Source organism: Pteropus vampyrus, unplaced genomic scaffold, assembly GCF_000151845.1.
Source record: "Pteropus vampyrus isolate Shadow unplaced genomic scaffold, Pvam_2.0 Scaffold91, whole genome shotgun sequence".
Lineage (NCBI taxonomy): Eukaryota > Metazoa > Chordata > Mammalia > Chiroptera > Pteropodidae > Pteropus > Pteropus vampyrus.
This window is the reverse complement of record NW_011888872.1, coordinates 714,115-736,027: the sequence shown is the minus strand read 5'-3', so window position 1 is coordinate 736,027 and position 21,913 is coordinate 714,115. Positions and strand designations below refer to the sequence as shown.

Genomic DNA, 21,913 nt, shown 5'->3' with positions numbered 1-21,913 from the left:
GAAGTAGAAATACTACCCAGCTCATCTAACAGTCTCTTAACCAGTCCACTGCCCCTCTGCGGTCTCCTCAGTTATGGCTTTGTTAAATTTCCATTGCTTTCGCCATTCAATATTTATTATAGTGTCACCACATCCAGGCACTTGGCCTGTAGGGTCGCCAGCCTGCCTCTTGGGACATTAAATTCGTGCTTACCTTAACACAGGCAGAACCAAAATAGAAAGAGAAACAAAAGGCCAACGTCAGAGAGCTGGCCTGATTTTTCAAGAGAATGGAGAGAAAACTGGGGAAAGGGCATGGGATGGGGCTCTGAGACGATGGTATTCCTTTTATCATTTCAGCTGTTCAGTCTAGGAGTCCCAGCAAATAAAATTCCGAACTTGTCTTCTGGAGCGATCAGGGACTACCTACCACCTACAGTCTTGACCCTGGGATGTGGAGAGGCAACGTGGGAAGTCAGGAGAAGAGGTGAAGGGAAAGGAAGCAAGGATGCCAGTCCCAGGGCAGAGTAAAAATTGCAATGGAAGGTTTGAAGTTCTTTAGTCACATGTTTTCTCAGCAGCCAGCTCACCCCCACCCCCAACTCAGAAGACCGTCTGGACCCAAGCAAGTGAAAACCTCCCTTGGTCCAAGCAGAAAGGCTTACCAAGTGAGCGGAGCTCTCAACTGACACTTGTCAGTGCTAGGGACAAGTCTTCAGCTACCCCATGGGGTCTTCGCACACAGCAGGTGCCTCCTAACTACCGACTGACTCTGAGAGTACATAAATGGAGGTCTATGGTGGCCCAGCCAATTCGAAAGAATGGGTAATAAAAGGAAAACATTGACATTTGGTTTTGGAATACATTACATAATCCCTCTGCAATGAACCTCAGGTCTTGCTTCAGCAAATATTAATGGTGTCAGAGCAGCCTGCGGAGTGACTGGGGGAGGCCACCATGCAGTTGAAAACTTGCCTCAGGGAAAGCCACATGTGGATCATATGGAGTTGTTGACTGTAGTTTCCATTCAAATGTTCCCTCTAGTCTCCCCGCATGCCTTCTAGACTTGCCTTACCACAGCACTGGTGCCGCCAGAGACAAAAACCATGATGCAGACTGTTACTTCTCAGCACCCATCGTCCCCAGCACCCTCTACACACACTTACACACTCACACGCTCTCTCTCTCTCACACACAGAAAAATTCTGATTTCCCCAACCCTTTAAAGGTGTGGTCAGTGAAGCAAATACCAAAGAGACAATAAACAGAACTGCTGAAAGCCAGATTTCACCAACCCTTAAAAGTCCGAGCTTCCTTTCCTGGTCAGCCTATTGCTGTCTCAGAACCAAGTCATGCAAATAGTAAAACCTCCTCCCTCTTCTTCACAGGACCCTGGCCTCATTTCTGGCTCACTCGATGGAGAAGTGACTACTAGCAAAGCAGAATTCCTTACATCGCAACTCTTTCCAACAGCTCCAAGGCTCCTCCAGTATGCCCAGGACAGCCGCCCAGAGCCTGGATGGGAACATTCCTCTCTTTCCCAGAAGACTGAAACACTTGACCACAGATCCCACAGGAGGGCCACCATCCAGCACCAGAACTTCCACCCGACTGGTGCCCAGCCCCACAGCAGAAAGCTGCAGACCTTTTGAGGCGGTGGCAGAGGGTAATGACTGGAAGCCAAATGACTGAATCCTTAATAACTATGAACCCTCAGGGAAGTCATTTAACCCTTGGTGAGCCCCAATTTCCTGCTCTATCAAATGGGGTTATTAGGACTTCCCTTCTGGGGTTGATGTGGGATGGGGTAACAACGTGTAGGATATATTATAGTAAGGCAGTAACAACTCTTGGAATGCATCCTATCTGGCAAGTAATTTATGTGCTTTCTTTTCCTCCTTACATCCACCCTATAAGGGAGGTACTTTGGGTTGTCTCCACTTCACAGAGGCTAAATGGTTTGCCCAAACTCTCCCAACCAGTCAGTGGCGAAGTAGGAATCTGAGTCCAGAGTGGCTATGTCACACACCCAAGCATCCTCCTGGTGATGCAGCACATGTCTGTAGGAAGAGAGATCCAAGCACTGAGGAAGTTTCCAATAGGGAGAAGCCCCCAGTCACCTCATCTCACCAGATGGCTACTGAACCATCTCCACCCAATGACCCCTCCCCACAGGCTCCCACAGGAGCCCACCCTGAGGCAGAAAGAGGCTCTGGGCACATCAGAACCCTCCCTACCCTGCTCTCTTCTCATCTCAACCAGCTCACTCCCATACAGTGAGGAACTACATGAACCCCTGTTCCAACAGGAGGAAAAAGTTCCCAGCCATGAGTCATAATCATAACAGTAACTGGTTTTTCTCTAGTCCTTACCACGTGCCAGGCAAGCATTCTCATATAATGCTCACAACGTCCACAAGGTGGGTCCTGTGACTCCCCCAACGTTACAGATGAGGAAACTGGAGCTTAGAGAGATGAAGAAATCCGCCCAAGCTCACACAACTAGAAATGGCAGCACTTCTTCGCCATTTTATTTCACGTACTCACAGAAGCTGAAGAGGACAAAAAAGGAGATAAAAAACATATTTTTAAGGGCCTACTTCCCCTCTTCCCTCTTCCTTTCCTTACCGTGCCGGTTACAAAGACATCTAAGTGGGAGAGAAGACAGCACCCAAGGGCTTGGCTGAGTTTTGGGGGTTATTTGTGGGATGAGCCCAGAAACCTCCAAATTTTCCCAGTTTCTATTTGTTATTTAATAAAGAGGGAGAAAAATTCACAGCCCTTTTGAGCCTTTAGCCTGGGGAAGGAAACATGATTTTATCATATTTTATATGGATGTTCACAATAGTGACTTTTCAAGTCTAAGGTAGGAAAAAATAGCTTTCATTACATGAACTGCATTTCAGGCAGCCCTCATCCCAAACCACTTGGAAGCCCTGGTGTTCCCCAGGTGGAATTCTATGAACTCGACTTTAGCCCCAGCAGCCCTTCTGGTGGGAACCAGAACATGCCTCCTGCCAGTAAGTAACAGGGAAATTCAATTACCTTGCCACTTGTGGCAGGAGGGCAAAGACTACACACATTCAAAGAGCTAAAAATGTCAGGAAGTTATTGGGCTGATGACTCTTGCTTGCCAACCCTCATAACTGAATGCGTAATGTCACAATAGACCAAAAAACACAGAAACAAACCAAAGAAGATAAGATAATCGAGAACAAAACAAGCCCAGACACATGGGTTTGCCATCAGTGCTGCACAGGAAATACTGTACTTCCAACAAGGGCACTTTTCCCCCACCCCTGGCCTTTCCTGGGCCTTGTTTGTGTATTATCTTTCTCATCCACCAACAGATTAATTCACAGGTCTCTTCCAACAAAAAGTTTAAGTTCAGTCATTTAAAAAAATCAGTTTCCACTGATTTCCTATGTGTACATGCGGGCCCACTCGCCACACCCCATGCCGGTTTCGAACACGCACTCACACATGCTGGTCTCCTGCACACACCAAACCCTTCCGATCCCAGGCCCTCAGGTTACTGGCATTATCACCACTCTTTCTTTCCCAATGGCAAGCCAGGAAAGATGATAGAACCTGTGTGTGTAGCCAAAAGACTGGCCTCAACTGGTTCAGAGAGGGAAAAAATTGAATTGTGTCTTCTTTTTCTCTTGCCTTTAGCCAAAGACCTGAGAGCATTTGATGTACAGTCAGCAGGTATAAAAAAAAAAGGAAGGGAGGAAGGAAGGAAGGAAGGAAGGAAGGAAGGAAGGAAGGAAGGAAGGAAAAGAAAAGAAAGAAAAAGAGAGGGAAAGAAGTAGGGAAAAAAAAAAGACTGAAAAGGCTTGGCTGCACTGGGGCCCTGACACGCTCTCATCTAAAGCTTGGCTCTCGGCCAAGTTCATCTGTTAATGGACAGCCACAACCGAGGGCCTGCACCTCCCCCACCTCCCTGACTCTTCTCTGTTCTCCTACCTCTTTCTAGCTCCTAAAAACTAGACATCGATTATGTCTGTGCTTTTCCCTTTCTATTCAAGATAAACAAAGTGCTTCAAGTTCAGGGCACACCCTGGGACCCTTGACAAAACAATCTATCATTCTGTCTGCTAAACCAGTCTGGCTACACCACGGCGGGGAGAGCAATGCTCCCAATGTACAATTTTCCCTTTGTGCTCCTTCCCTCTTGCCACTAACCTCTTTTCTTTACCACCTTCTCTGGAGCAGATGGACTTGACCACTTTGCTTAAGCCTCCCCGCCTTGTAACCTCAGAAATTAAAGAAAAGAACAGAGTTCCTGGCTGCCCCTCCTCCCGCGCAGGTTTCTCCCTCCCCCTTGGGGCCTCCACATCCCTTGGACTCGTAACGGACGTGAATCCCGTTAGACACACGCGATTTTTTCGACACTCTCACCACTGGACACTCACCCAGAAAATAAATTAAATGCAGGGACTGCCCCCTCTTTTGCTCCCTGTAAGAATATTTTAAGTGAATTTTGTTTTAAATCATATCCATTAATTTATCCTGACTTGCAATTAAATGCGAGTACACTTTTTACAACCAGCACGGAATGTATTAATTATTACTACAAATAGTCAAATGTGAGCACAGTCCCTCCTAAAAATATTAATAAAATACATAATAAATAATATTAATGAAACAAAAATAGATTCATAAGCCTTGGCCAGGGCTTTTATTATTTCACTCAAGAGGAAATCCAGCCAGTGAAACTTGCTACAAATACTTTGGCAGACCTCTGACCAACCACCACCACTGAACTCTAAAGAGCGTGTTTGTGGGGGGTCAGGAGTGGTGGTGCCCTGGTGTTGGGGGCTCAGTGCAGACGTGACCTTGAGAGGCTGATTGATAGCCACAGTGCACCAGCAGAGCCCACAGTGTCTCACACGGTTTTCCCATGTGGTCAGAAAAAGTTATCCACAGGCTGCTTCCCCTTCCTATAGCAGTCAGGGCTCTTATTTCAGTGCCCACCCCTCCCCTTAAAGGACAAATGAAAAACCCCAGAACCAGAGGGAAATGAGCCCAGTTAAATTAAGGGCTCAGGATTCGAGCCCAGCAGCACCACTTACTGCACCAGTGCTGGAAACCTCCTTTCTTTCTTCTTGCCATACCACCAGGCCCCGGCTAACCTGTCTCCACATCACAGAGGCCCTTGCTTCACCCCCAGCACTCCCTCCCTGCCCCTCCCCTCCTCCCAAATCCAACACACCCACCGCACAATCGAATCTAATTAAGATCAGGAAGAAATTTGCATTTTCTTTTCACTGTACCCCCAGTAATCACAGAAGTTCTTCAAATTTTGAGAATTTTGTTCCTCTGCTAATTATTTCCCTCATTTTGCATTTCAAGGCACAAAGACAGTCTATCTCACTGGTGGTCTATTAATAGTTTGAAGTTTCGAGCATCAGAAGGTGGGGTGGGGGGTTTTTTTCCCCCCCTTTTAAAATTATTCTGTCATTTCCAGTTTTGAAAAAGGTTTTTGTTGTTGTTAGTAGTAGTGATGTTAACATTTCTTCCAAAAGACAGCTTAGCTGTGCCGTTCCATGTATTATGATTTGGTCTCCCCCTTACAATAGTTACTCTCTGCCTGGTTTACTGATTTACAGAACCTTGGTATGTGAATGGCAAAAAAAAAGAAAGAAAAAGAAAGAAAGAAAGAAAGAGAGAGAGAGAGAGAAAGAGAGAAAGAAATTCCTTGGCATAAGTATATGTTTGCTGATCAAATTTCAGATCATGTGTTGTTCATTATTATGACTTTACTTGAAAAACAGTTTGCCACAGTGAGATGGGTTCACTTTATATGCTTTCTACCTCTCCACTCCCTTTAAATACTTTGAAAAAAAAAAAACAATACAATTTTTTTAACGTACGTTTAAAGCATGAACTGGTTTGGATTAAAACAATGTTTCAACGTCCGTAAATTCCCTCAAAATACATTTTTAAAAGGCATATGCAAAGCCACACATTTTGAGGGAGCAAATGAGATTATCCAACCAACAAAATTTAATGGTGATTTAAGAAATTCTAATCCTTTTCGTTTACTTCCTGCAAAATTATTTGTGTGCTTGACATTTATGCAGTTTCTCTATTACATAATAATCTACTCTGGGTACACTAGATTATGCCAATCTATTAGAATGAAATTTGTACTCCATATAAGCAGAAGTTCCCAGTTGGTTTTGACTTACCATTATGTTTCGATGTAAAGTGTTATTGTGGCTAAGTATAAAGCACAGCGACTCCATGCTCATGGTTTTTAACTCTAATACTGTAATCTTTCTTGCTGCTTCTAGGGCTGTGTCAGTGTTTACATTCCTGGAAGTTAAATAAACCTACATGGCAAAACTCCTGGATAGACTGAATAATAAGGTTTGTGATGACTAAATTGTTTACCTTTTACCTTGTTAGGATCCCTTTCTTGTAAAGTTCGAGAAAGAGATGGAGAGAGAAGGAATGAGGGGGGTGGGGGGGGATGATATGAGATAGAAAGAGGGAGATTTACGCACTGGCCTCCATATGTCACGAAGACCTTCCTACTCACAACCAATGCGATTGAAGCAGTTTCCATAAGTTAGTTTTGCCTTTTTCGTTTTGTTTTGTTTTCTTACATACCAGGTCATCTGAACACCTCCTTCTCTACCACACTCCCCCCAAGAAAAAGTATGAACCTTTTTTTTTGCCCATTTTCAAATAGCAAATTATCCATTAGATTTCATCATATCTTAGTAAAGCAATTACATCAAGAAAATGATAGTGTGTGTGGAATCAATTATGCATGCAGTTGGCCGGAGACCAAAGGCTGTGAAGTCGGAGAGGGCAGAATCGCTCGACACACACAAATAAAAAGCCCCTGGATCTCACAGATGGACCCCATCAGTTCATCTTACTGCCTAAAAAGTTCATGCACTTAATAATTTATTTGTGTTCTGGATACTGTTTCCCAGCTGAATATTAACAACTTTGAACTGAAGCATGCTTTTAGCGTGGTATGGATGGAAGTCACGGTAGGGCAGTGCTAGGGTCCCTCAGAGGTTAAAATTGTAGTTATGTTTCTTATACACTGTTCATTTTCCATCACAATTTATTTTCTTTCATTACACATTCCTTTTAATCAGAATATCAGTTTCAGTGTTCCGATTCTGCTTGTTAACCAGTGATAAACTCATAAACCAAAGATGAACATCAATAATACAGCACAGGCAGTTCAATAGCAAAGGCAAACACCAAAATCACAGGCTCTCAAAAATCAGAAACCGTTAGTTAGCACCTTGTTTCCACAACCAGGGCACTTGTATACCTTGAAGGAGGCACCCAGGAGCCCAGAGACCACGGTTTACTTTAGTGTCTAGGGAAAGACACAGAGAGAGCAACTTGAGATCAGAAGCTGAACAAGCCCACAGGAAAACTTACTTTAGCTAAAAAGTAAAGAAGCCAGCCAAACCCAGGCCCAAGACATGTAGGTGCCAGTCGTATATTTAAAGAAGAAATCCAACGCATTGTTAGAAAGGTCTGTAGTTTGTAGCCGTCTCTCTTCCAAAGGAATCTGATGTCTTAATACACTGGAACAGTCGAGTCTCCCTGACATCAAACTGCTAACAATAAAATTGCCCGACAACTTTCACGGGGGGACAGGGACAGGCAATACATATTTCTGTACATGTCCGGATGTGCCTCAATCACACACTTAATTTATAGTCTTCCCCCCAAATGAGAAGGATTTCCAGCCAATACTTCCACAAACTGTACTTAACATTAAAAGAAAACGGATAAAACATATGTAATTACTCAAGGTTAGACTTCTAATTCCTCAATTCACTAAAGGAAACTTGGCAAGAAGATGCATCATTTTGCTCCTTTCTACTGGGGCATCCGAGGAGGAGAGCCACTGAGGCAGCTAATACACAAAACATGATCAAAAGTGATTAACAACAGCTTCATATGCAAATTGCATTAATGAAGGAGTGCAAAGTCATCATGTAAATTAAATATGTCAAATCTCTTGGTGAACTTTCAATCTTGAGAAGAAAAAACACTGCTTTAATTTTTTTACATCATCAATTTTGCAAGATTGAAAATCTAAGAATCTTGGTGCTATAAACAATTTTCACCTTTTTTTTCTCCTTCAGCAGGCTGACAGGCCAGCCTGATGTGCACCGAATGTACATGTTAATAGGCCAATCAAAAATGCAAAACAATTCGCAATTACTGGAAGGACCTAATGGTCATTAGAATTTACAACTAGGTAATGAACTGAAGTCTGCCCACACCATGCATATTCATAAAGCAATTTAGCCTTTGAAGATTAAAGAAGTGCTTAAAATTCAAATGAGCTTTAGCAAATTATCAGTAAGATTCATCCAAAAAGCAAAGGGTTTTTCTTCCTATGATTTCCTCATTTTTTTAATGCAAAATTGTTATATCTTCCAGACTGAGCTTAAACTAAACATTGAGCTTCTAGTGAAGCCGAAGGGGCTAAGAGACAAACAGAGGCAGCAAACATCGTTACGGACTTTGTTCATAAAACCAAGCCCTTAAGAGCCAAACCTATCTCTAAACATGGTAATTTATCAAAAACAGCCCAGAGTTGCTCATAGGCAATACTGCAGTCCTCCAACAAAACAGATTAACACAAGTCCCACCACCCTCCCAAAAAGCCTTTTTCCCCTCAAGTTGAGTCTCCTGTGTAAACATCCACTGTGGTATAAAAACAGCTTTTTCATCGGCTTGGAGTGGCATTCATTTTAGAAGTTTCTGCTTCCAAAGGGAAAAGAGCAAGAAAGGAGAGTATATGAGGCAGAGGGGTGAGATCTGGTTTACTTCTGAGGAGCGAAAATCCTGTCGTTGGATATTTATCTTCCTGGGGGTTCCCCCGTCCTCCCATGGCAGCATTTGATCCAAGAAGAACGGGTCATGCAGACATCAGCTGACATTCAGAAAGTCGTGGTGTCCACCCACCACCACCACCCCACCCACCCCAGTTATTAGAGAGTGTTGTGGGAATTTGGATTTTCGTGTTTCCCAATTACCAACTAGTCTGGAGAAGAATCTAACTCACCCTTTGAATGCTAACTCACACCTCATGACATCTAAGAAACACTACTGATAGAATTCCCAGTGAAGGCTTCCTCTTCCCCCTTCCCAAACAGCAACCCAGGTCAAAGCACTAAAGTTATGTAAATCCTATCTCTACTAGTATACAAGTCAGACTAAGAACAACAGCTTCGAAAGGACCACGTGCCCATGCCTACTGCTCTGCTGCTGGACCCACGGGGCTCTCTGCTTTGGTGACTGTGCTCAAACCTCTACTTAACATATTCTACTAACTTCTCTCTGCCACCCTTCTCTCTGTGCACCCCGTAGCCTCGGATGTTCTCCTAGAGTTGATCTTACCTGACATGTTGGTGTATCAAGGAAGTGGGAAAGAGAAGGAGAGAGAAGGGAGAAAACCTCAGGTACCCACCCTCCCAGATTCCTCGACTCTCTCTCTTATCCATGGGCCCTGCTCAGAAACGTGCCACATTTTAACATGTATTAGAAAGAATAGGATGCAGAGCTGCATGTAACCCACATCCACAACCATCTGTATGAGCCACAGGTCCACGGTCCTGACCAATTCCGTTTGACACTAATGTTACTCTACATGAGTAGAGTTCAATGAGGGTTGATATGGGATGTGACAGAGTAAATCAGAATTAGATTAAAAACAAAAGTTTAGAAACCGATGCTACACTGCAGAGCAAATGGGACTTGAAGGCCAAATTTCCCCTAACTGCCTTCAAGTCATTTTCCCTATTAGAGCGTTTGCCTGCCACCCCCCTGCTGGCAATGCCGTAGTCACATCAGAAAGTAGAGTGAAATGCATATGAGAAGGCTTGAGATATTACTCTTTAGATACAATACCTATATATTTAATATATAGCAATTAACTTCTGGTCAGGAGTCTGCAGGCAGCAAGCTGCCCCAAGCAGATAGGGGGGGAGGGGGCCCAGAGCTGGGACAAGCACAAAAGACAGGTCCAACAACAATGCCTGCTGTCAGCGGCTGAATTATTTTTATACAGGAATTTTTATCTCTATTGTACAAACAAGTACGTGTCTGTGCAGACTTGTTAAGCAATCCACTTGTATGTAGAATAAGATTTTTTTTTCTTTCTTGCTACCAGTCACACAGCTCCAAGATCAGAAGAAATACATAGTCTTTGAAGCTGCTCAAATGTTTTAGTTAAAAGGACAGCAGTTGTTTTCAAAGATCCAAGAGTATCTTTATCAGAATTAAATTTTTCCTTATTGATTTTTCCCCTTAACATAACAAAAACATAACATGAGAAGGTTACGATTTATTATTAAAATTTTTCTCAGCCTTTAAATCATTCTTCAGTAGCCAATGTTCACTTTTAAATGTAAAAGAATAATTTTTTTTAATCTTAGGATGAGATGGAACAGGAGAGGAAATCATGAGATTTGAAATTTAACATTGGTTAATGCATTGTTTTAACTGTGAACTCGAAGACTTGGGGGAGGGGGACTAAAATGAGCAGTAAATGCCTCATTGTGAGCTGCCCTCTAAATGTAAATAAATCGTGAAATCATAGTTATCCCTTGAGTTGGTTAAGGGAAATGCTTCAGATTTTTTTTTTTTTTTTTTTTCCTGGCCCGAAGAGAAACTCCACGTTTAAAACATAAAAGATCAGATGTGGCATGTAGTGCATTGTGCTCCAGCTAAGGTAAGAATCCAAGCTACACCTTATTTCCCTAAAAATTAACAGACATGATTTTTTTTTTCCAGCTTTTTTTAATGCATAATTTCATATCAAGAAAATGAACAACTGATGAATAAATTTAAATGCCCTGATGCTTAGCAGAAGGCTTGTGTTTTTTAGAAAGTTCAAAAAGAAAATAGAAAAGGCAGGGGACACAACAGCACCTGTGTTCTTTTTGAAAGCACCTTTGCAGGTTTCACAATAATTCCATTCTTCATTTTAATGGGAGTTTTTAATCAGTGGACTCACCTCTATCTAAAACTAAGATCAAATTGTAGGTGTAATTGTTCATCGCCAATGCTAACAAGAGTGAAGATACAAACAGAAACTCATTGTGAGTGACCAAAGGTCCCCAGGTATCCCCTTCATCAACATGCCTGCTCCAGGTTCCCACTGGGAATTCCCTGGCGGGCCCGATTCAATTCTGAATAACACGCTGCCAACCCTATCTGGAAAAGGGTGTGCAAGGCGCCTTCTCGCCTCTTTTACAGTAAGTTTAAACCTGATCATCTCACCTTTAGTGGATATAATTTGTTGTTGAGCACTCTAAGAACTTGGTATTTTATCTGTCTAAAGAGGTCAAAAAGGAAAAAGGGAGGGCAGAAGAGGCAGTGAGCCTAGTCCTGTGCACAGCACACTGGCTCAGAGCAGCAACCTGTTCAGGTAAACCTTCCAGCGGCATTGCATCAGATCCGCTCAGATCAGTCTCTAGGGTGAACTCAGAGATGAAACACTCCGGTTCCCTGTCTGCAAACTTCTCATTTGCCAGTTCTTGGCAGCTTATTTTTCCAAGTGTTTTGTTTCAGGAAACGTGTGTATTTTTCTTTGTACGTTTTGTGGATTTACCACAACTAGTTCTGACAGCTGTTGATTCTGTTAAATGAACACATTATAAAAATCCTCTTTAAAACCTCAAGCACCAGCGGACTCAAAAATAATGGTAAAATATTTTAATGGAGTTCCAGTTGAGAGTTGGTTAAAAAAAAAATACAAATAAAGGTACAGAAGTCCTTCAAGTCAGCACTAGATTTAAACTGAATGTCTGTGTGTTTAATGGAGGAAGAGGGGTGTTGCAAACTACCACAAATATTTACACTGTACTCCCTTTGTTCAAATCACATACTTTTAACAGGAAAAGCTGGAACTGTGGCTATTTAAAATTTTAAATATTCAAACGCCCGTAATTAACCATATGAAACAAATTATGTCACATTTCTCTATACCAGCACATACAAAAAATTCTGGTGGTGGACTGGGAAGTGGCAGAGTTGGGGAGACAACTCCAAGAGGAGGAAAGGATGATGTTTTCATTTTGCTATAGATCAAAGGAGAACAAGAGTGGAAACTGTGGCACATCGAGCATTTTTACATCGCTGTCTTTCACACTGGGCTCTCTAAGTTTACACAATTCCCCAGACTAGCTGCATATTAAGCTGGCTGTGTACAGCTTTATTATGGTGCGGTGGTGGAAGAAGCATTAATATTCTAGCTCCGCATCTGACAGGGCATTTACATGCGCCCATCTGAGCGGCACCTGAGAGCTCCTCCAAGGTGCAGTGACTGTATGCCTATTGTAAAGGCAAATGAAGCTCACCTATTCCCTGCTGGGGTCAGAAGTGACCTCACCAGCCCCCATGCCTCAAATCCTTCCCTTGCCAACCTAACTCAATGCCATCGCAGAATGACGAATGAGCTCAGAAATAGACCCCAAGTTACAAACCCTGCTAAGAACAGTGAAAGCTTTTGCTGAAATGTTTTAAAAATGCATAGGGAGTGCAGCTGGCCAGTAAAAAAGCAGGGAGACAAATTCCAGTGAACTCAACATGGACTACGTTACATTCACAAACTGATTAGAAATACAGTCTGATGTTTACTGGCTTCAAATTGAGTTTGGCATCAAGCATACTGGCTTTAATAATGCTGGCATTTTTTTTTATTATTATTTTAAATCTGCCTCTGGTCTCTAGGAGCACATGTGGAGAGCTAAAGCATTCTTATTCGTCAGGTTACATTTCCTGGAAATTAAGTTTGTGACAGAAAATGACTCTAGTAGCAATAATATGGTTCATGCTCAAATTAATTAGGTCATTGTTGTAAAAACTACATGGCAAATTACAAAGGTAAATTTACTGATATTGGCCAGAGCTCTATACCCCAGAAGTAAAGGGGGGAAGCAGCTAAAGAATGCTTATTTACCTGGGTAGGAGGAAAAAACAGAGGAGGGAGGAATACGATGGCCAATTTTCTATTTGCATTACAAATAAAAATACAAGTCATTATCCATTAAATTATATAGTCTAAACATATTTTATGAACTTTATTAATGCCCTCCCAAATTGACACATAAAATAAAACCCTGCTTGATTTGGGGTAATGTTAAAAATGGGCACTAAGTTCAAAAAAATTTTTTAATCCTTGTAATAACAACACTGCTGACATAACCACGACCCAAATGAAATCTGAACAAGCAGAAAGGTACTAAAGATCCTTGGTGATTAAATCTCTTGCTAAAAAAGTGGCAAAGTGCCAGGCTGGGTCCAGCTTGATGCTGAGTGCTTTTTATTGCACAAAGCTGGTACTACTGTGCGCACAAACAGACTTGGGCTTGGGGTAAATTTTGTCAAATGATTTCTTTGTGCAATAAAGGGAGTGAACAGATCAACCAAAGTAGATTAAATTAACATCAAATGACACAATCTCGGTGCATCTCCCAAGCTGTGCTGCTTCGGTTAGATTTCAGATTTCCCCCCAAAGGAAAGCCAAACTTTCTTCCTTTCTCACTGACCAGTGTGGGAAGCCGTCATTCATCTATTCTCCTTTATTAGACACTTTCACTAAGAAATCATGAAATTCTGAAAAATGCTTCCCTACGATTTGCATGTTTGTTATATACTCCAGTTTAGTCCTCCCACATTAGCCAAACAACATTGAAGTTGCCGTGTGAAATTAATGATTTTCCAGGACTCTAAAATGTGCCATTAATGTGCATCCTACTCGCCTCTTCCCTGAGCTTAAGGTTCACTGTCCTGACATCATTGCCTGCACGTTTATACACCCAGTTGCATTTTCCAGCCCATGGGCAGTTCCACAATTAAATGCCACATTCACTAGGAGAAAGGTGTGCAAAACAGATTTCAGATCCTTTAAAGTAAAAGGCACAACTTGCAACACAACAAGCAATGGGGTGATTTAAGAAATTACAGCACTGTTTTTTTAAGCTTTCATAGAATAAACACAGAGAATGAGAGGGAAACTTTCTCCCTCTGCTCCTGTCCTTGAAGTGAATACATATTTGTGTTTCCAATAAAAGGCCATTTTTACATTAACTGTCTGTAACAGCAGGAGACAGAAAAACTAACACAATCGCCACATCACACACAGGATGATCTTCATATCACGTGGCCCTATTCTCAAAACTATTATTTATAAAAGACAACTAGGAAAATGCACAATGCATCTTTTCTGTGTCACTGAAAGGGTAATGTCTGAAGAACTTAGGATCTTTGGGGATCTTCCACATTTTAGATTTGTTTTTTTCTTTTTGGCTTTCTGAAGTAAATTTAGCAGCCATGTGGGCCACCGTGTTTAATTAAGCTTTCAAAAGTCCTCTGACAATGCCAACAATTGTAAGACACTTCTGCAGCTCAATCATGCAATCACTGTGACAGTTCTATTTACAATTTGTCTTAGAAAGAGTTTCTCTGACATTGCACTTTGACAAAACATCCAAGCTGCCAGTTCACAACCTTTCTCTGTCTTATTTACAAATACAGCTTGTATATAGGACTCCCAGTCTCATGAACATGAATCTTTGGGTAGTGGCCTCACAAACATAGGCACCCAATGAAAATCCTAGGTATTTATTAGGAAACAATATTCTCTAGTCTCTGGGTTCTTAAGGTAAATAAAATGTTAATCAGTATATTGGGTTTTGTTGGTGGTGGTTAGCCGCCAAGCTAAAAATTCACTTCAGCAGTCAGTAGTTTTTATTCAGGATCGCACAAATAAAGAAAAATGAAAAATAGTAGTCATAATAGAATACTATAATTTATAGTCTCATTTACAATTACACCGTAAAATATACAAACACATCCTCCAGTTCAGTCTGAGCTAGAAAAGAATTAGAATGGATCAAAGAGAAACGGCAAGTTGATTTTCTAAATTCTGAAAAGCATAAGCATGCTACACCTGATTTACCATTAAGTAACATGCTAATGTATTTCTGTTTTGAATTAGTATTTCTCCCTTCATTAGAGAATCTCTTACATATTATTATCTAGATATAGGGTGTATTGTCGAGGCAAATAATTTTTAAATACCCTGATGTAAATGTCTATGTTCATGATTTTAAGGAGAAAACGTTACATATTAATAGTAGTAGACTTCACAATATTTTATAGAACTTGTCATATTTTCTCCCATTCTCTCAAAAAGCTAACTTTATGATAGCCTAACCTTAATTTAAAGATTTTTATGTGCAATAGCCAAAACCTAAAATCTGATATTATGGGATAATATTTTTTGGCCTTTTGTATAAGTGAACAGCAGTTTTACATTCACTAATCTTCAATAAATATTCTCCCTATCATAAAATATGAGACTAGAAAACCAAACCAAATCCCCATTAAAAACCTTGATTGCCAGTCAAAAACTGCTGATATCTGATGGTGGCTAATTTGACAAACAAATTGATGTATTGGGCCCCGCACAGTATAACCTGCTCATTTCCAGGTAAATTGATACTATTTCAATGGTCTCAATGGATCGCAGTCACACAATATTTTGACTATTTGAATAAAAAGAAAAAAGCAACCTGATTAACATATATGTGTGAAGTTAATACATGTACAAGGGTGAAGTGATGGAGCACATACTCATCTATTCACCAGGTAAAAATCATCCATGTTCATAAATACTCAGCATTGAGAGGCCTACATACAGTCAAAATGCATATATTTTACTGAAAATTTAAAGAACTCTACCTCATTCTCCTATTTGAAAGCCCCGAAATCTAAGCTTTATCTATCTCAGGAAGATCTGTCACTGTTTTATTCCTGCTTCTTGCCTATAAAATGGCACAGAGCACACAGTGAGCTCAAATCCAACTTACATCACTTTAATAAAGCCTTTCCTACACAGCGCACTTAAATGACTACCTTTTATGTGGTTGCCAAACACATTCTTCTGGAGATTCATCAATATATCTCTTTCCTAATACAGAGCATTGCTTCTCCTTTCTTTTTGTGACACAATTAAATATCCACTGAATGATTGCTCTTATTGTTTCCGTCCTCACCATAGAAAAAGCAGACTTGGAATTGTGAAGACATGCTTGAGAGAAATGGGCTGGGAGTACACAGCCGTCTTCCAGAACTTTGCTTCAGAGACACCTGAGGGCCAGGGCATCTTAATTTATGTGCAATGGTAGAATGTTAATTTCACCATAGGAAACTCTTAATTCATTACTGTGAATTATGAGAAGTCGTGATGCTAGTTACTGACATCTCGCTTTGAGATGTGACCATGCTATTTATGTGCAGCCAATTCCAGGGTGGGAACAGGTGATTAAACACAATGAAAGGAATCAAGGCTTTGTAGTTATTCGTGCATGCAAGATTTACCTCACCTGGGTCGCAGCATTTGTGCACCCATTGAATATCTTGGATATCGTAGCTAGCTTTTCATCTCGGGGAAATTATTTCATATTAGTATTACAAAATATATTTTAAAGTTGCTTTTTTTAAAAAAAAAAAAGCTTATGTTATCGTACTGGTTCTTAAGGAAAAAAAAAAAAACAGTAATAATAGAACCTTTATGACAGCCAGAGAGTTAAGGAAAATATCGTTTCTTTCCCTACAGATTCACAACTGTAACAGTAAAAGGCCTTTACTATAGGGCCTTCCCCCCAGCTTTTAGATTCCTCCTCTAAGTACAGAAGCATAGAATTTTCGAGCTGGTTAATCTGAGACTAAATAACCTATCTGGGACCTCAGTAAGAAGTGTGGCTTTAATTCTTGCTTGACAGACACTGTGTTTTGTCTTTTAAACGAGCAGCTCAATATGTAAATACGATGTTACATCACGCAAGTGTTACTCCATATTTGGTGATTTAGAAAGGCTTTGGATCTCTGAAGATGACAAATCCCCTTCCGTTTGCTCCTGCTTCATTAATCATGCCTTACACTTCTGTTCATTTTCCTTCCAGTCACAAGACAGCACATGGAAATGGCCATTCCCATATCCTACTGGGGAGGGCAGGAGGGAGAGATAAAATCTTAACCTACGTGTCACATAAGCTAAATGTGGTGGATTCAAGAAAAATATTTTGTAAATTAAATACAGCTTCCCTGGGAGCAAATTTCTCACTTCACTAAAGGAGAAGTATCTGAGTGTTTTTGCAGGAAGCATTTAAAAAAAGAAAGAAAATGCCATGTTTGATTTTAATGATCAAATTCCAGAGGGGGAGAGGAGAAATAATACGACATTTAATCCCCTCTGGACCACTGACCTACTACAGTTCAACTTTGTGGTCAAACTAGGTCGGAAAGGTAAGTTCCAGTGAATCAATTGATTATATACACTACCTTGCCTAAAACTGAACAAACCTTCGACTTTAGGGGAGGGGGCAGAGAAAAATAGAGGAAAGGGATCTACTGACAGGCAAGGCATTTTTGTCACTACAGAATCTGCGATCACTTTGTCTTATGTGTTAAATCATTTTTGCTTCATTTTTTAAAAATGTTTTAATGGCCACTATATAGTGTTGCTGTTTGTCACTTAAAATAGGAATTTAAGTCTCTCTGTTAGTCGTTAATTTCTTTTCCCTTGAGCTGCTGAGAAACCCACACACCTAGCTACCTCTCTGCTAAAATTAACCAAAGGAAGGAAAGTTGTTGAATGTATTTTTATGTACTTTTCCAAGAGAATTTGTACATTGTATTATAGCAGAAACAATGGAAGTCTGGACTGGACATTTGTAAGGGTGACATGTGGTTGTGTAAACCACAAACAAAATCAAGATACATCTGTCAAAACCACATCAGAGACAAGAGAGAGCACAGAGAAGCATTTATCATTTAGCTGAGGAGGCAGGCTGCAGGGAGCAGCCGTTCCTGTCAAACCAACCTTTTGAAATTTCCAACATGCCCTTAAACTTTTCGAGTAAGCATGTCTGTGCGCTTCAGCAACTGCCCTCTCTACTCTGGCCGGACCAGTCGAAAATGGCATCTTAAAGTCAAGGTCATGGTGTCATCCCACCACGGGCTGTGTTTAATTACAGCCCCATACAGGCTGACAGCCAATATGGATCCGAGGCTAGCCCTGAAGCTCAGTTAACTCTTTCCACCTCTTCCAAAACAGCCTGCCAGCCCAGCCCACTTCCTGGAAGCCTTGAGAATAACTGCCCCCTGACCCCAGGGAGGCCTGACTCAAACAGGTCATTGGCCGAACTACAAATGCCTATATGGCCACTTTGCCTCTGACTTGTCTCCAAGGCTAGAAATGGACATTGGAAACTGGGCTAGATGTATTAACATTCAACACTTAAAAATAAGAAGGGGAGAAAAAAAGGAAAGAAATTCAGAATCAGCAGATCCAGAAAGAGGGTATCAGGTGCATGTACCTATTCCACCTACATCTGACTCAGTGAAGTGAAAAATATTTATTTTTTTCTGTGTGTTCTGGACATAGGTAATAGGAACGATTATTTTAACATTACAGGGCTGTCATGGACAGTCACATGGAGAAACACAGAAAGCACTTCACTCCTTAGTGCTTGGCTACAGCGCCTCTGAAAATGAAAAGAAAACATGCAAACAGCTTTTCTCCTTGCTTCTCATTTACCTGCTATGTGTTCCTGTTTGGGGCAAATTCCTCTAGATGACGTTGATAAACAATCGTCATCCTCTGGCGTGACCTGGATGCCAACCTCCACGGGATTGGATGCTTTTTTCATCTCGATTGGTGAAGGGGAAGGTGGCTTATCCACAGCTTTTTCTAAGCAGAGGCTGCCATTGCATTGTTTCCGTTTGTGCTCGATAAAAATAAGAATGTCCCCCAATGGGAAGTTCATCTGGCACTGCCCACACGTGAGGAGGTCATGGTCCCCTTCTGGAGCTCCCAAAGGGCCGTGGTCTGGTTCATCATCTGTAAGAATGGCTTCAAGAGGTTCGGCTGTGATTGGAGAAACAAAAGCATAATTATTAGAGTGCCAAAAAGGAGAGAAAAGGAGAGAAATACATTCTCAACCCTATCCCATCCCACCACATTATGTAAAGTATTTCTAGCCTTCTCCATATAATACCAGAAAACATGAGCACCTAAAATGTAGAAGGCTGTGGAGGTAATCAACAAGAAAGCAAATTTATCAATGAGGCAAATCATCATATAATTAAAGAAAACTGTCTGACTTGCATAATTCCAGACACATATACACACACTACATATGTTTCTGGTTTGTGAGTTTGGAAAGAATGTGACTGTTAAATAAATAGTCAATGCAGGAGGCATAAAGAAAACTTAAATAATAACTACCTGCCCCCCACCCCCCAAAAATAGGTGAAAACATGAATTGAAACCAAGTTTCTTTTTTACTATAGAATAAGTGCCAAAGAATAAAAGGAAAGGTGAATAAACACACACATCCTTTGTGTGTGAATGTATGTACTCCTAAGTATACAGTGACATAGCTTCATAAATTAGAAAGCTACTACATCACATGGAAAAGGTGCCACATTTACATCGCCATAATAAGAAAACGACTGCATTCACCTGTGAAACAGATCTAAATAATAATCATAAGGCAGCATAATTCACACTGCCAAAAACCTTTCTGATCTCCCTTTCAGCAGTGCCACAAAATCAAAGAAATACCAAATTCACTGGCAATTCTTCTCAGACACATTAGCTAAATGGGATACTTTTGAGTACTTAAGAAAATAAGCCAATTAGTCATTTTTTCATTCTGAAGAAAGAAAGCCTAAAATATTCCAAACATGTTTGCACTTGGTGGCCCCCATCATAAAAATCAGAATGGTCAAGCAAACGCCGCATTTCAGAACAACGCAGAGGAGTCCTTTCTTTAGACTTAAAATACTTTGCCTAATGTTGTTAAAGTTGACTAATTTTCTGAATGAGCTCTAAAACACTTCATTATGGGACTATTTTTGCACACATAATCACCAGCGGATGGTATAACAAGGTAGATGTATCTTTCATTCCTGCTTCCTTTTTTTTTTTTTTTAACTTTGCACCAAAATACTCAGCATCCATTTGAACAACTTCCATCATTTTTTGACCTTCCAAAGAGGAAAAGAGTTGGTAAAACTCTGCTCCTGAAATCTTATGCTTATTCTATGAAAAAAAAAATCACAATATACAAAACACATCTAGGATGCTACCAGTTAATAAAACTGAAGCAGAAAATGTACAAGTCTTAAACAGTTAATCAGTCTGACCTTCTTTAGCAAGCTGCCAATTTCACATTTAATGAACTTAAAGCCATAGAGAATCAAAAAATAGATTTTAATTTGAGTGTAGAATATTGGAACAGATTTTGATAAAGTGCAAAAATCCAGTGAACTCAGGTTAAATTTATTTCAACCCTACCCAGGCTGAATATTGAGGGGGAAGATCTGGAGTAACTCCCAGATGTGCTGGGTGAAATAATATTGAGAGAGCCCTGCCTAGCTGCACCTGTGCTCAAGTAGGACATGTCATAATTTCTAGCCTCTGGTACTCCTCCTAATTTAACATAAGGTCACCACAGGAATATGAAGGTTATATTCCTACTAATAAAGACAGCGAGGTAGGCACTTAGGTTTCTTTGCCCAACATATTGACCAAAAGATAAATACAGAATTACACATGCATACTTTTCAAATAAAAGGAGACGAACAGAAGTGCTTGTGCGTTATGCCTCTATGTCATTTTTATCCTACATTTGCTTTCATTTTGACCAGTGCGAAACTAAGTAAAGTCGTTCTCCAAGATCCCTGCTTTTTGATTTAATGATTTTAAGTACACGTTAACAAATGTGGTTTTTTGTTGCTATTGCTGCTGCTGTTTAGCATTAACTACGAGTTCTGAGGTTCACTGACTGAAGAAAGACTCAAGAGAAATATTTTATTTTACTAAAGTTAGTAGTACATAGATCCGTCTCAAAAAACATTTTTTAAAACTCCATCGTCAAAATTCGTATTTTATTCTTGAGGCCTGACACATTTCTGAAAGTGGAAATATTATGAGGAGCAAATGAAATATTCTCCTAGGTATCAAATGGTTAAAGGTAGTACGGTATAAAACAGACTTGGTTAAAGTCTTCTAAATGTAGTGACTGAACTGATTTACAATCAAAACCAGGAAATGAAGTGGTAATTCAGAGGTTGCTGATTACACCTCCACATTTCACCTAATTAATTTTATAGGAGGCAAAGTTCTTGAAAATAACAAGATGATCAAATGTACAGATATAAAACCTGTAACCTCAACATTTTCTATGCTCTTAACGTAAATTATTGCTAATTAACAAGAATTATATCCTAATGTATGAAATACATTTAACATCAGGCTCCCTGCAAAACATTTGGCTAGTGATGTTCAGAGAAATACCAAAACGTGTTCTTATTATTGCTGCTATATTATTAAAAATAAGACGAAATGGGGCACAAAGAAAATATGAAAATACAATTCTCTTGGTGTAGTCTACTGATTTGCATTGACATCTTTTCTCAGTGGCAATCAACATTTCCTTTCTGGGCATCTGATTATTTCTCTGTATTTTAATGCAAATTCCTCTTTCCCTAAAAATATTCCTAACCTCAGCCATTTTACCCCCTCCTTCAACTCCATCCTCCTTCGCCCCCACAAATACCATCGTTTCTAAGCTCTGGCTACAAAGCGGGGAGTCCAGGATTGAAGTGGAAGGGAGTGGGCAAATAATCATAATAATTAGCGGCGAATTCTCTACAAGGGGAGAAAGAAATAGAAAATGCTTTTGCGTTCGAACAGCAAGACAGACTGAAATGTCTCAATGCCCCAGCGGCTGACTGAGATCTCTTTCCTCCCTCTGCAGTTGCAAAGGAATTAAAAAAAAAAAAAAAAAAAACCTGAATCCTCAATTCAAAACAGAATTAAGGGAAACGAGGGTTGCTGAGGGAGGGGGAGGGGG

At 40.5% G+C, this 21,913-nt stretch overlaps 1 protein-coding gene across 1 annotated transcript in view; it reads right to left on the bottom strand.

Annotated features, from left to right (window-relative positions):
* Positions 1–18,912, bottom strand: part of BCL11A (B cell CLL/lymphoma 11A) — an 82,232-nt gene extending 63,320 nt beyond the window's left edge. Inside the window, exon 1 of the mRNA XM_011363924.1 lies at positions 18,589–18,912. Within this exon, the coding sequence (XP_011362226.1) occupies positions 18,589–18,817 (229 nt within the window). The 5' untranslated portion in view covers positions 18,818–18,912. The remainder of the gene's footprint in view (positions 1–18,588) is intronic.
* Between the last annotated feature and the right edge of the window lie 3,001 nt (positions 18,913–21,913).